At 38.8% G+C, this 16,359-nt stretch overlaps 1 gene segment (V, D, J or C); it reads left to right on the top strand.

Moving 5' to 3' along the window:
- Positions 1-11,163: 11,163 nt before the first annotated feature.
- On the top strand, positions 11,164-12,103 carry LOC104968753 (T cell receptor delta variable 1-like). The segment is given in 2 exon segments: positions 11,164-11,271; positions 11,487-12,103. Coding segments are annotated over 2 exon segments (504 nt in total).
- Positions 12,104-16,359: the final 4,256 nt, after the last annotated feature.

Below are 16,359 nucleotides of genomic sequence, written 5' to 3'. Positions count from 1 at the left end.
TGTACCTCCCTAAACCCTGCTTTCCCATTTCCCACCCCTGGTTAACTCTTCCTTCCCTATTGCTTACGCTCTTTTCTCTTCACTCCTCTTTTTCTGCCAGGATCACCCACCTCCACCCTTCTCCACCCCAGATAGTTTGCTTTCCCTTCTGTCTTTTCTCTCAGTGTCTGCATCTTTGGTGCAGAGCACCTACAAACTTGGGCACAGAGGGCATAAGGATTAAGGACCATTGTTCAAGGAGGATGAGGAGACTACCATCCTTGCCATCAGTTACTATATCAAGAACCGATGCATTGAGAAATGTCTGCCTAGATGGAGACAGGTGCATGATTCCAAGGACCTTTTCAGGATGCTGAGCTTCAAGGTCTGAGCTCAAGACATTTAGCTTTTTGTCTCAATGTTACTAATATTTCCTGTGCCTCAGAACAACCAAGCCTACTTTGAAATCTCATGTACATTTGCTAGAACAATGGATGGGAATTTTCATCTCTTTACAATATAGAGCTCAGTAAAGTTTTCTGGGATTAAACAATGTTTTCCACAAGCTTCTCAGAACATCAGAAAATTTCTTTGAAGAAGAAATGATAGAACACAGGTTCTGGATAGACACATTATTGTGATTGATATTCCTTTTCCAGAGCCAGACTTTAAACTTCACGAGAATATCAGTCAGTACCCTGTGAGTTGGGGATGTCTCGCCTTCTTTGTGGGATGTGACTAAAACAGGGCAGGAAGACCTAGACAAGGAACTGCTTGATCATTGGCTGAGTGATCCTGGCAACAACACACTGCAACAGATACCTGCACTGGTTGTAAGTCTCTAACAGCAGCAGTTGTGTCTGTTCTCTGGAAACAAGCCTAGGAGCAGACACAAGTGTGAGCTCTGAGCCCACAATCCTGGTTTGTCCTTGAAGTATGAGGCTGGTGATTGGAGTAACTGTTTTTCTGACCTTGGGTAAGTGTTCTATGTCTACAAGGGTTGACTTTGAGGTCAAGGGACCATAAAGCTTCACTTGCTCTCTACTCTTCTTCCTGTGTTTTATTCAGCATTATAGCAATGGAATTGAGAACAGATCTATGCATTTGCTAGTGAGCGCAAATTTCAACATGACATGTTATTCCATAGCCATGATCCGGAAGAGACCTTAGCAGTAAGTAGGTTGGAAGAAATCTCTGGGGTTATTGAGCCAAGGACCCTGGGATAAAGCCTGTAGAGTTCTTAGATTCTTGCCATGTGTCTTTGGACCCTATATAATAGGCATCAATAATATTTCTCAGGACATAGATAAAAACACTGGAGTAGGGGGTAGGTCTAGACAGTTTGGGGAGTGTTGTGCCCTTGATCCACAGAATTACACTGATATGTTGTCAAGGGATAATTTTATATTCTTGACCCTTTAGGGGACTGTGATTAATGCTAAGACCATCCAGCCCAGCTCCATGGATTGTGCTGAAGGAGAGGATATAAACCTGCCTTGTAACCACTCTACCATTGGTGGAAATGAGTATATACATTGGTATCGGCAAAATCCCAATCAGAGTCCACAGTATGTCATTCATGGCTTATGAGGCACAGTGAGCAGCAGCATGGCCTCTCTGCACGTAGCTTCAGACAGAAAGTCCAGCACCTTGGTCCTGCCCCAGGTCACCCTGAGAGACCCTGCTGTGTACTACTGCATCCTGAGAGAGGCACACTGGGACAGACGGGGCTGCACCTGTGCAGTATCTCTCTGGTGGGAAGATGGGGGAGCAGAGTTGGGGGACCCGTCATGAGAGCAAATCTAGAATCATTTGGAAGGAGAATCAGAAGAGCAGTAAGACATGAGGGAAATGAAGGAAAGGGAAATGGAAGAAGATGGATAAAGAAAAGAAGAGGAAAGAGGACAAGGAAGAAAAAAAAAAAGAGGACAAGGAAGAAGTGCTTCATTGGTTGATGTGGCTATGAATGATAAGGAAACTAAGAATCATAATTTTAACACAGGAATAAAGTGAAGAGGTATTAATAGTTTGTCATGGCTCCTCCTAGTGTCAATAAAATGTTGGTTTCAGTGTGTTAAAGATGAAAAGATAAGGAAAACACAACTAATTCTCCTGTTCCAAAGGCTTCTTTCGTTTGGACCCAGGACAAATCCATAGTCAGAAACGCATATTATTACAGTTGTTTCACTTGCAGATTGATCTTACTCAGAGGAAAATCTGAGATGTTATTTTGTTATTACTCTAGAACACATGTTTGTGATAAAAAAATTTTAAGGAAACAAAAACTAAGTTAATATTTATTTTTAATCTGTCTAGAAGTTCTGCCTCTATAAAGAGTTTTCATCATTTTCTATATTCTCTAAGCAGCATATAGATCCATCTCATAAAAGTCTCAGGCAGAGCAAAAGTGAAGGCTCATAGCTGTATCTCCTTCATTCCACCAAATGAAGGAGATTCCTCCCACTGTCCTTTTCTAACAGTTTAATGTATATCCTATCAGCCTGTTTATTTCAATTACATATATTTTTGCACAGTTCCCCAGGTGAAAGTTTTCCCTGATGAAAGGCTTCCCCTTGATGAAAATGAAAGAGGAGAGTGAAAAGGTTGGCTTAAAACTCATCATTCAAAAAACTAAGATCATGGCATCCAGTCCCATCACTTCATGGCAAATAAATGGGGAAACAATGAAACAGTGAGAGACTTTATTTTGGGGGGCTCAAAAATCACTGCAGATGGTGACTGCAGTCATGAAATTAAAAGACGCTTGCTCCTTGAAAGGAAAGCTATGACCAACCTAGATAGCATATTAAAAAGCAGTGACATTACTTTGGTGACAAAGGTCCATCTAGTCAAAGCTATGGTTTTTCCAATAGTCATGTATTGGTGTGAGAGTTGGACTATAAAGAAAGCTGAGCGCCAAAGAATTGATGCTTTTGAACTGTGGTGTTGGAGAAGACTTTTGAGAATCCCTTGGACTGCAAGGAAATCAAACCAGTCCATCCTAAAGGAAATAAGTCCTGAATATTCATTGGAAGGATTGATGCTGAAGCTGAAGCTCCAGTACTTTGGCCACCTGATGCGAAGAACTGACTCATTTGAAAAGACCCTGATGCTGGGAAAGATTGAAGGTAGGAGGAGAAGGAAATGACAGAGGATGAGATGGTTGGATGGTATCACTGACTCAATGGACATGAGTTTGAGCAAGCTCCAGAAGTTTGTGATGGACAGGGAAGCCTGGCCTGCTGCAGTCCATGGGGTTGCAAAGAGTCGGACACGACTGAGCCACTGAACTGAATTGAACCCCAGGTGGTGCAGTGGTAAAGAATCTGCCTGCCAATGCAGGAGACACAATAGAGGCAGGTTCAATTCCTGGGTCAGGAAGATTCCCTGGAGTAGGAAATGGCAACCCACTCCAGTATCCTTGCCTGAGAAATTCCATGGACAGAAGAGCCTGAGTGGCTACAGTCTAGTGGGTCGCAAAGAGTTGGACACAATTGAACACATGCACACATATCTTTGCACATCACTTTATGCAACTGCATACACATTTATACACATACATACATGTGTACACACAGACAGATCAAACGATTTGCCATTAAATTGAATTTATTTGGATTTTTTACACTGTGCCTTTTGATTTTCATTTAATAATGTCCTGGAGCTCTTTCTACAGTTGAAACAAAGTGGAGTGGCCCACTACGTTCTTTCTGATGCTTATTTAGTACTTTGAAACATTTTATCATTAAATTAATTAATAATTAATTAATTTTTAACTCATTAATGAATAATTGTTTCTTTTTCTTTGCTATCATAAAGAATGTTGTCTTACACATCTTTGTAGAATCACTTTGGCATGTACATGAAAAATTTAATTAGATATATGAATTAGATACTAGAAAATTTGATTAGGTGTTCAATAAAGGGCACATTTAAAATTTTTGGAGAAGTGGCATCTTGCCCTCTATATGCTGTAAACAGTCATACTTCAACAGAGTGAGAAGACATATCTTGCATCCTCCACAAATAGGAAATTACCTGTATTTTTTATTTTAACAATCCAAATATACTTTATCTATACACAATGTGCATGTATGCTAAGTCGTTTCAGTCATGTCTGACTCTTTGTGACCCTCTGGACTGTATCCTGACTGTCTCATCTGTCCATGGATTCTAGGCAAGAATACTGGAGTGGATTGCCTTGCCCTACTCCAGGGGATCTTCCCAATCCTGGCATTGAACCTGTGTCTTTATATGTCTTGCACTGGCAGGCAGGTTCTTTACCACTAGTGCCACCTGGGAAGCCCCAATATAAGAAGAGGCTTTTTATTAATCAAATTGGTTCACTACCTTAGGATTGACAAGCACTGTGCTTCCTTGGGCACACTGCTGAATCATCATATGCATTGTTTACATTTACATCAACTTATAGTTGTGATAACACACTGACTGTGAGTATCAACTGATGTCTAAATGAACATTTTTTTGTTATTCTTTTTTGCAAAGTTAGGAGAATTCCTTGCATCTTTCCAGGGGACTCTACCTAGCTACATGCAATCATAATCTTTCAAACTATCTGGTGTCCACCACCTTATGACAAACACAATAATTAAAAATATTTGATGTATGGCAAAACCAATACAATATTGTAAAGTAAATAATAATAATAATAAAATTAAAAATAAATAAATTTTCAAAGAAAAAATAAAACAAGCATAAATTTATGCCATTTATCACAATCTATGAAGAATGTCAGAGATAAAGAGAAGTGTGTATTGGAATGAGCTGAAGTTCACAGGAAGAGCCTAACAAAATAGTTGGGGACCAATTTCACATTTAATAATGATAGGAATGGGGAATAAAAAAAGGAAGGAAGGAAAAGAGAAAGGGTGGGAAGAAGGAAAGAAAAAAGGTAAATAGGAAGGCAAAATTTAATGAGTCCATGAATGAATAAGGATTTTGGAATACATTCTTATCTTCATTATGAGATCCCATGTGATGTCCTTTGACTCTTTCTTCTATTTTTATAGAAGATCTAACTCATGCCCTCTATATTTTATTGCATCCCTAGCAATTGTCAGTAAAATGTTCAGCCAAGAATATTTCTTTATTCAATAAATGTTTATTAAGCAGCTACTATTCATCAGGTACTATGTTAATTACTGAGAACGCTTCAGTAAATAAAACAGACAGAAAGATATGTTTTAGGAAAAGCAAAGTGCAGAAATAAGCAAGTGAGCTCTAAAGCTGGGAAGAGGAGGAAATGAGGGGAAAGGTGACTGAAAGTGTCCTGAAGGGATATGCTGATCTTTGGAAAGTGCTAGAGCACCTCTCACTGTACTTTCCGAGACTTGAGTACAAGTATCTGTTACCTCAGATTTCACTCACAAAATCAAAACAACTTCCAAAGTATGATAAGCATAGCCATTTACATTTCCATACACATCCTACACACCAGGACAAATTTCTCAGTCTTTTTGAATATCTAAGAATACGATGTGAACGACGCCACATTGAGGTTTAATGTTTCACAAACTCCATCTGTTAGGCACATCTGAGAGACTGATTCTAAGTTAGAAGAATATCTAATTCATTCTATCAGAATTGCATGAAATGTGCAACATACTAAGTGATTTCAAACTGACTTGGCCCCAAAGTAGATAAGATGTAAGAGGGTTATAAGAAACAAGTAACAAGTGTATACACTCATGGCACATGGAGAAGACAATTTCCTGAACACACAGAAAAGAAAACTGCTGAAAATAATCCATTGGGATAGCCAAAATTTACTGATTTATGACATCTTCTTACAGACTTGAGCACCAGTTGATCTGGTTGTGTCCACATTCCTCTGTATTAGGACCTTTGAAGGCACATTTGTGTCTACCTCTGATTGACTCCTTGCAGAGAGGAATGATTCACCAAGGAGTCTGATCTGTTTAATTTTCTACATTGACCTGACTACCTCTTACCATCCCACACTTCTTTCTACTTTGCCCTCTAAATCCTCACTCTATTGAAAATAAACATTCAGTAGCCCCTGTAAAAATTCCTTCCGCATATCTTAACTGAAACCTGACTGTTTGTAATAGAGCTCTTTCACTTGTGGTTACTTCTGGTCCTCCCTCATCTAAAACACTTCAAATTTAGAGATGAAAACAGCATTCTTGTCACTACCACACCCCCCAAAAAACAGACTCTTGTCTTTGACCCTTTGGGGCTTTGCCTTTTACCCCTACTTTTCCCTATTCCTTTTATCACTCTCATCTTTATAAACATGACTCTTCTGTGGGAACCATGTTTTACTGTTTTCTCAGAAATGTCTCCTGGAATTGAATCTTACTCATTCCCTCTTCCTTGCTTGCTCTCCCCTGCCTTTAAGTTAGATGTTCTGGTTGACAGGTCAGCATTGCAAGATGCTGTTCTGCATGATAAAAAAAAAACCCCCTTTCTTCAAAGACCTTTCTTTAGGACTCTCATGTGATTTCCTGCAGACCTCCAGGAGGTAGCTTCCTTAACCCCAGAGTGCTGGTCTCTGTCTTGCTTTACTGCTCTTAGTTAAAAATTACATGACAAGTTACCAATAAACATGCGCTCAGCGTTTTCTCAGAGAGTTGCTCTTCCACGAACTCTCCCTGCACTGTCGCTTACAATCCTGTGTGTTTGTGAGAATTATTCAGTGTGACACCGCCACACTCTTCCTTATATATTGAAGATGTAAACACATGAGATTCTACTGTAACCTAAAATACTCCTTGACTTAAATTCAGAGAGGACAATTCAGAGAGAAACCTGAACTCACCAACTCTGAAGTCTATCAATTAGGATCCCTCTCAGTCACAAACTCCCATGGACACACTCCAGAAAGATGTGATGATATTTCTCCAGTTAGATGCTGCTCCACCTCTGAAATCTTATATCCTGTCTAAATCTTGCATCCTCAGATTCTTACACTCATATACTTCTGCTGCATTCGTTCTTTGACTCTTTATGATCATTTAGTCCCCAGATCTCTCTATTGTTATCTTATTTCTCAGAAGTTTCCAGTCCAGGTTCGATGCACGACACTGGATGCTTGGGGCTAGAGCACTGGGACGACCCAGAGGGATGGTATGGGGAGGGAGGAGGGTTCAGGATGGGGAACACATGTATACCTGTGGTGGATTCATTTTGATATTTGGCAAAACTAATACAATTATGTAAAGTTTAAAAATACAATAAAATTAAAAAAAAATAAAAAAAAGAAGTTTCCAATCTTTTATTTCTCTTTCTACAATATCTAAACTTCACAGCCCTCCTTCAATCAGTCTTTAGTCACTAACTTCATTGTTTTGAGTTATTTCTATGTCATGTCAATGATATTAATTCTTAAACATGGATTAATATCTGCCTTATTATGTACCTCATTGGGGTAATGATTCAAAACACTATATTACACACATACCATGGAATACTGTTCAGTCATTATAAAGATCAAATTACAAAAAAAAAATCTACTTTCTTATATACTTTGATAAAGCAGAGTTCAAGAAAATCACACAGATGGGCAGACTGGTGTCACTGAAATTGTTATCACCTCCAACACTAACTAGACCCACAGTACTTCCAAGAAAGTATTCTTTTTCTCTGTAATCATTTCTAATTGTCAATTCCTACAGTGACCTTTTTCAAAACTTCTCACACTCATCACATTTCTTAACCCAGGATCTCTTCTATTAATTATCTTGAAAGGTACTTAATTTCTATCTACAAGAAGTAAAAAATTCATTAAAATTGATAGATGTGTCAACTTTCTGCCTTCATACCCTGAAATAATACTGAAATCCAAACCAATTCTTTCCTTCTTCATTCCAATAAAATTGGAAATTACTGTTTCTCAGCTCAGCCTCTCCTCCAGCCACAGTCACACCGTGATGCCGTTACCAGGTATTTGCCCTGTTTAGTATTTCTTACCTACACTAGTACAGCTTTAACCACAAACACTTTTTGGCCCAACGAATTTGGGATTTGGTCTTTTCCCTTCTGAATATCTCCTATATTTCCCTCTGCACTAGAACCTCTGACTTGTAGCTAGGAGAGTATCTAGATAAGACTACAGATTTAAAGTAAATATTTAAACACAATATGCTGGACACCAAATTGATAAAAAGTGAAAGGATCTAAAAGGAGAGAAAATGACTCCAATAAAGATGTTATCCAGTTTAGTTGGGTGTCTCAAGAATATTCAAATCTGCCTTACCATAATTGCAAATACAAGTAACTCACAACTGCAATTACTCACGTTTGCAAATTGCAAATACTCACATCTCATCCTATGACTGGGGCAAAGCAAACAGAAAATATCTGTTCAGTGTTCATATATGAATTGATCACTTGAAACAAATTTATCTTCTTTCAGTTCTGGATGCAAGAAGTCTAAAATCAGTTTCACTGGCTACAGTCAAGTTCTTGGCAGGGTTGATTCTTTCCCTTCACTGCACATTACCTAGTTTTAATTTATTTATTTTGTAAGTGGAAGTTTCTACCTCTTAATCCCCTTCACCTATTTCACCCCTACACCCACCCCTTTCCCCTTAGTAACCAGTAATTTGTTCCCTATATGTCTGAGTCTGTTTCTGTTTTGTTATATTTGTTAATTTGTTTTGCTTTTAGATTTCATATAAAAGTGAAAGCACACAGTGTTTGTCTTTCTCTATCTGACATTTCGCTAAGTGCGATATCTTCCAGGTCTATCATGCTGTCCCAGCTGGCAAAATTTTATTCTTTTCTATGGCTAGTAATATTCTATTGTACACACACACACACACTGACACATATATATCTTCTAGATCCATTCGTATGAGTGAAAACTGAGGTTGTTTCTATATATCTTCACTATTGGAAATAATGTTGCAGTGAACATTTGGGTGCATACATATTTTTGAATTAGTGTTTTTGTTTTCTTCTGATAGATACCCAGGAATGGAATTACTGAATCGTATAATGCAAGTGCATGCTAAGTCATTGCAGTCATGTTCGACACTTTGCAACCTCATGGAAACATAGATCGCCAGGCTCCTCTGTCTCTGGAAATTTTCCCAGCAAGAATACTGGAGTGGGCTGCCATTTCCTACTCCAGGGGATCTTCCTGACCCAGGGATCAAAATTGTGTCTGCTGCATTGAAGGTGGATTCTTTATTGCTGAGCCACCTGGGAAGCCCCGAATCATATAGTAGTTATATTTATTATATATAAACTACTACTATTATATATATATATAACTACTAGTTATATTTTTATTGGTTTGGGGAATCTTTTGAATAGAGGCTACACCAGCTTACTTTCCCAGCAAGAATACACAAGTTTTCCCTTTTCTCCACATCCTTGACAATACTCAATTATTTTTCATTTTTGTCATGATAGTATTCATGACAAAGTAGGAGTGAGGTGATATCTCATTGTGGTTTTGATTTGCATTTACCTGATGATTAGAGATACTGAACATCTTTTCATGTGTCTGTTTGCCATCTGTATGTTCTTTGGAAAAATGCCTAATCATGTCCTCTGCCTGTGGTTTTGATATTGTGTGCAAAATTTTTTTTTATATATTGTGGACATTAACCCCTTGTTGACCAATAACTTCCAAATATCTTCTCCCATTTGATAGATTGCCTTTTTTGTGTGTTAATGGTTTTTTTTTTCACTGTGCAAAATATTTTAATTTAATTAGGCCCTATTTTCTGTGTTGTTTCTTTTTTGTCCTTGCCTGAGGAAATACAGACAGAAATATAGCAAAGATGAACCTCATAAAGCATATTGCCTATACTTTCTTTAAGGATTTATGAGTTCAGGTCTTATATTTAAGTCTCTAATCCATTTTGAGTTTATTTTAGTATATGCTGTGAGAAAATATTCTAATTCTTTAACATGTAGCTGTATAGTTGTCTAACACCACTTATAGAAGAAGCAGTCTTTCCCCCAATTGCTTATTCTTGCCTCCTTTGTTATAGATTCATTCACCATGTATACAAGGGTTAAAATCAGGACTCCCTATTCTGTTCCATTGACTGAATCTCTGTTTTTTGGCCAGCAATGTGTATTTTATTTTTTTATGCAAATTAAAATTTATTATAAGATTTACTGATTATTTTATAACACCTTTGAAGCATATTTTGATGTCAGGGACTGTGATGCCTTCAACTTTGTTCTTTTTTTTTTCAAAATTGCTTTGACTATTTATGGCCTTTTGTGGTTCTATATAAATTTTAGGATTATTTGCTGTAGTTGTGTGAAAAATGCCATGACTATTTTGAGAGGGCTTGCATTAAATCTATAGATTGCTCTGGTTCAGAGGACATTTTAACATTGTTTATTCTTAAAACCCATGAACATGAACTATTTTTATATTTACTTGCATTATCTTCAATTTTCTTCATCAATATCTTATAGCTTTCAGAGTGACATCAATACAATTCTAGGACACATGATCTAATAAGTACAATTCTCCTCGTAGAGGCAACAAGACTGAATATCCTGATCCTCCTCAAAGTCTAATAAGATTCAATGTCGGATTTCAAAAGAACGATATTCTATTCCTGTTTCAGTTTCATAAAAACACATACAAATGAATAGATTCTGACAGTCAGAAGAACTGATGTTTCTTCATTTCATGTTAAAGTAATTTTAGTTACTAAAAAATCTAAATAGAGCCCTAAAACCTAGTTAAGGAAAAAAAAAGATAAGTTAATTATTTTGGATAAGATAGCTTCTCACCAAGAGAGCTGAAAATCTGTGGATTTTTTAAAAAAGTCATTGTTTCTGAATGGAGGAAAGGTAAGTATAGGTTAAATGAATGACCAGTAAGTTACAAAAAGAGTTCATAGCCTATACTAAATTCTATCTTAAATGAGCTGGTAAAATTATTTTACTGAATGATTATCAATTTTTGTCAACTTGTTTAAAATTCAGTTCCCCTCAGCTTATACCTTTAACACTAATTTTCTTTCCATACTCCTTTTCAGGATCTGCCTAACTCAATTACCAGGAAGAGACAAGTAGACAAAATAAAGTTTGTGGTGAGCCAGACTTTTTCCCCATATGTGCACAGACCACGTGGTCTATGAACATGGCAAACCCCACTTCCTGTTGTGGGGAGTCACAGAGGTACCGGGTAGTATGTATATGTGCTGCCAGGCACTCAAAGACACTGAACTCTCAGCTTGAGGCAGAAACTAAGCACATTTGTGCAGGGAAATCCATGCCTCATGCCGCTCTTCAGTCTGCTCTGGGTGCTCCTGGCCTTCACCTTCTCTGGTAGGGATGCTTCCAAACATGGGTGCGTGTGTTCAGGGTGAAAGGACTGCACACAGGCGCGTGGTGCTTCACAGGAACTTGGGAGGAAAGGAGGGTTGGGGAAAAGCATACTTATTATGATTTCAATCTGGGTTTTCTTTGGGTCCCAAATTAGTCTAATTCTTACATTATTTTGTTCATTACTTCAGCTGTGTTTCCTGATTTTTTCCCCACAGGATCTGGTGTGGCACAGAATGTTATTCAAGACCAGCCAGACACATCCGGTCAACTGGGACAGTCAGTCACCCTGAACTGTCGGTATGGAACAATCTGGAGCTATATGTTTTGGTACAAGCTGCTTCCCAATGGAGAGATGATTTACCTTATTAGTCAGGCTTCTTCTGGCCAGAATGCAAGGAATGGCCGCTACTCTGTAAATTTTCAGAAAGCTCGTAAATCCATCAGCCTCACCATTTCAGACTTACAACTGGAAGATTCTGCAGAGTATTTCTGTGCTCTCTGGGAGCTCACAGTGCTTGAAGTAATGGGAATAGCTAAACAAAAACCCCAGAGTTTAACAAAAGAGAGCTTCCCTGATGCAGAACTCCAGCTGAAATATGCACCTGCAGATCCCAGACCAGAAATGGTAGTTGTGTGGTTGCTTAATCTGTGGTCTGGAAGTTCCTTTTAAGTCACTTAGGAACAGATGTCCAAACTAACTTTCCAGTAATATGTTCTCAGTCTTGACTGTTTAAAGTTAATATCAATCATACAGAACATGTGCAAAGTTGTCTAAATTTGAAAACTTGCTCTATAATAATTTAATGTGGCAACTGCACCTAAAAAAATCTCACATTATAAATCTGGGTTTAAATTTCAGAAATTGTCATGAATATAATTTCTTTAATTTTTTTTTCTTCTTAGGTTTTGTGTCCATTAGGCTTACAATCAGAAAAGTAGAACCACAGTGATACAGAACAAGAGACTCATTTTAAGGAACAGAACTTTCAGGCAATTGCTAGAGTTGGTGGAGGAGTTTATACAAAGCTGTTATCTTTGCATCTTGTGCTGAGCCTGAATTTACTTTAAATCAACTAGAGTGTCATTTGGAAAGGAAAATTGGATATGGATAAAAGCATGGAAAAATGCATTTAAGGACATACTAGAACCCATGAGGATGACTGGAACCCACAAAAGCACACTTAAAACTTGTCTGTCTCTCACCTCCTTCCAATCTCACGGTAGTGGGTGACCTTCAAGAGAAGTGGATATTTATCATCATGCTACATGCACATTTGGCCCAAGACAGAGAGATGATGAGGAGGAGATCTGGTTGGAGGTTAAGGGGCTGTAAGTCAACAATAAGATGAGCTAGCAGATCAGCAGCAACGCATGTGAGTTGCACAGTGACTGGAGCCCTGCACCAACCAGCAGGGCAAAAAAAATGTGGCTACTTGATGACAACTACCTTCTAAAGGTTGCACAATCCTTTTTATGGTCGACCCTAGCCCAGAACAATACAGAGAAACAAATTCTGAGTCACAGATTTCCAGCTAGTAGAGACACTACAAAGCTATTCCAGTACCTTCTATGTCAACTGGTCATCCATCTATACCTCTTTTAACCACACACTTTCAAATAAAGAAAACAGCAAAACTATGCTCCTTGTTCAGTTCAGTTTAGTTCAGTTGCTCAGTCATGTCCGACTCCTTGCAACCAACTCCCGGAGTTCACTCAAACTCACGTCCATCGAATTGGTGATGCCATCTCATCCTCTGTCGTCCCCTTCTCCTCCTGCCCGCAATCCCTCCCAGCATCAGAGTCTTTTCCAGTGAGTCGACTCTTCTCATGAGGTGGCCAAAGTACTGGAGTTTCAGCTTGAGCATCATTCCTTCCAAAGAACACCCAGGACTGATCTCCTTTAGAATGGACTGGTTGGATCTCCTTCTTGTTAATATGATGCAATTATTCCTCATTCGACCATAATCAATGTAACCTTCACCTGAAAAGAGTATACCAGGTTTGTGCATGCGTACTGAGTTGCTTCAGCCACATCCGACTCTTCATGACCCTATGTACTGTAGCCCACCAGGCTCCTCTGTCCATGGGATTCTCCAGGCAAGAATACTGGAGTGGGTTGCCACACCCTCTTCAAGGGATATCAAGTTCACTTATCCATTTTTGAGTGTTGTTTTTTCCTTTTATACCTCACCCACACTGTCCCATTGGATCCTGCATCTTAACTATTGAGATGCAATTAGATTCAATGTTAACTTGTATTTTGCACTTCATATGTTTCCATAGGCAGGCAAGTGGGGGAGAGATTTTAAAATGGTTACTCTATGCATAAATATTTTCATATCAAACTGAAAAAGAGATTGTCATAACTACTGTCAACTTTAAAAATATTCACAACCAGAAGTTGAGAGTTACGTTTTATCTGGTGGGAATTTTTAGGACTTCAAGCCTGGGAGATAGCATCTCAAGTAAACCTGAAAGAACTGCTCGAAGGAGGTGAGCAGAGGAGCCGGTTGTATAGAAGTTTTGCAACAAAGTGAAGGTAGTCGGAACATCAAAAGATTATTGTTAATTAAAGAAAAACAGATATCTCAAGTTAAGGATGGACTTCCGTGGTGGCTCAGACTGTCAAGAATCCACTTACAATGCAGGAGACCTGGGTTTGATCCCTGGGTTGGGAAGATCCCCTGGAGGAGGGCATGGCAATCCACTCCAGTATTCTTGCCCAGAGAATCCCCATGGACAGAGGAGCCTGGCAGTCTACAGTCCATGGGGTTGCAAAGAGTCGGACATGACTGAGCGACTAAGCACAAGTTAAGGAGTCTAGCACACTTCTATGCATGGGGAGATGCAAGAGTCCAGGCTCACTGAAGTCACTCTTTTACCATTCACCTCAGCTATCTTGGGGCCAGTATCTGTGTTTCTTACATCCTGAGCTCCTTTAGTCTCATGGTAGGGAGTGACTGCAGTTCTGATGGTTGTTAGATCACTGATATTCTTCTCCTTCCTGAGTGCCCTTAGGCTCAGGAGCTCGCATTGGGCTGCAGTTGCTGAAGACTGTGACATCCTTGTTTACTGATATGGCAGGAAATACTCCATTTCTGAGTATTACAGTTTTTGTTACTGCAAATGACCACATGATTGTTGGTAGTATTTATAACTACCTTTTCCATTACCCATTCCATAACATTTTTGCTCATAACAAGCACCTTCACTCACTGCCACCTTGACTTCCTATAAAACAAGCTCCTTACACAGGAGCAATGCTATGTGGAAAGTCATCAAGGTGAATAAGACATTCTGCAAGCCCACCACTGTGGTTTTGACAGAAGTTCAAAGGGTATTGAAGGCAAATCCTATGGTCTATTTAAGTGGAAATAATCTTGCCAATAAATAGGGGAAATTGATATACTGTATTCTGGGAAATATCATTAAGAATGATGCTTGATTTCATATCAGATGCAATAGAAGTCACCAAGGGAAAGCATTTTTAAAGTGTTAAAAGGAAGCAAACAAGTAATACTTTCAAACTAGCTTCTTATGAACATGAAAATGAATCCTTTATCTAAATCTTTCTATTTTTTTTCTCTGAGAATCAGGCTGTAACACACTGCATGAATGAAGAATGAAAGCTAAAGCTCTGCCAGCTGGTGTCCTGCTCAAATATCTTATGATGCTTACACTGGCCTCTCTGCTCCCCTCCAGTGATCATGGGTTAAACTGCGAGGAAACCTGTTGCAGTGAAAAGGAAAAAAGAGAAATGAGGTTTTTTTCTTTCCCTTTCCTTGAACCAAAGAAGATAAAAAGTACAGTGAGCAGGCCTGAACATTCCTGAAGTGAAGTGAAAGTTGCTCACTCATGTCTGACTCTTTGCAATCCCATGGACTATATATATATATATATATATATATATATATATATATATATATATATTCTCCAGGGCAGAATACTGGAATGGGTAGCCTGTCCCTTCTCCAACAGATCTTCCCAACCCAGGAGGTGAACCGGGGTCTCCTGCATTGCAGATGGATTCTTTACCAACTGAGCTACCAGGGAAGCCCTGATAGAGATTCCCTGAAGTCTCAATAGGGAAAGGTGTGAACATTCCTAGTTGTTTTTGTTTTGTTTTGTTTTGCCTTAACTGCTCCTAACTCTGCATATCTGTAAGTTTGCTTTACTGCTCCCTAACTCTGCAGGAGCTGCAGTTCACATTGTTTCCTTTCTCTATGCTAAATATATCTCCTATCTAGTGTTTTACCTTACAACACCCTTCCCTTTGTAGTTACATATCAGAAAGAAGGCCCCAGAGCCACCTGACTACCAGAGTCAATTGCTGGGTTACAGATGCCAGGCTATGACTATCTTTGAAACAATGCAAGAGGAAGAAATCAAGATCCTATTATCACCTTGACTCCTGACTGTGAGCCCTTGCCTGTGGCTCAGATGGTAAAGAATCCACAGGTTTGATCCTTGGGTCAGGAAGATCCCCTGGAGAAGGGAATGACAACCTACTCCAGCATTCTTAAAGCCACCTTTCTACTTCCTCCAAATTCTGTCTCTCTCCTTTTCATTTGGCTTCCGTGGGCAGAGAAAGCCAAGAATTTGGCCAGCAAAACTGTAATCACAATAGGAGCTGTCACTGCTGAACCATTCAGTAAACTTCCCTATGCAGAAATGGGGAGAAAGAGGTTTAAACAAGACTGGCTGGTTTTTTTTTCTTCTTGCCTACCAGATGTGAAAGTGATTGACTTCAAATGACAAATACAGCACATGGCCTGATTATGGCTGGAGAGTAAGAGGATACCTTGAAAAGAAAGCTTGGAATTGTTGCACAAGTTGGGAGTTTCTTCTCTGGCAAGTAAAATTGTATGTACTGCTCTGTCTTTTCTTGTACTATAGAAATATCTAGCAAAGTGGGAGCAAGAGTCAATAATTGGAAAAAATAAACAATTGCAGAAAACACTGTTTGGTATACTCATTCCAGTTTATATTATGGCACCCAATCTCTCAAAATAACACCCTAATGAATTAATTTCACATCAGTAGTAATAAGAACATGATAGACCATGGATACTTATGATAAGACATGAA

Source organism: Bos taurus, chromosome 10, assembly GCF_002263795.3.
Source record: "Bos taurus isolate L1 Dominette 01449 registration number 42190680 breed Hereford chromosome 10, ARS-UCD2.0, whole genome shotgun sequence".
Lineage (NCBI taxonomy): Eukaryota > Metazoa > Chordata > Mammalia > Artiodactyla > Bovidae > Bos > Bos taurus.
Note: the sequence above shows the minus strand (reverse complement) of the source record. Positions and strands in the feature narration are given on the sequence as shown.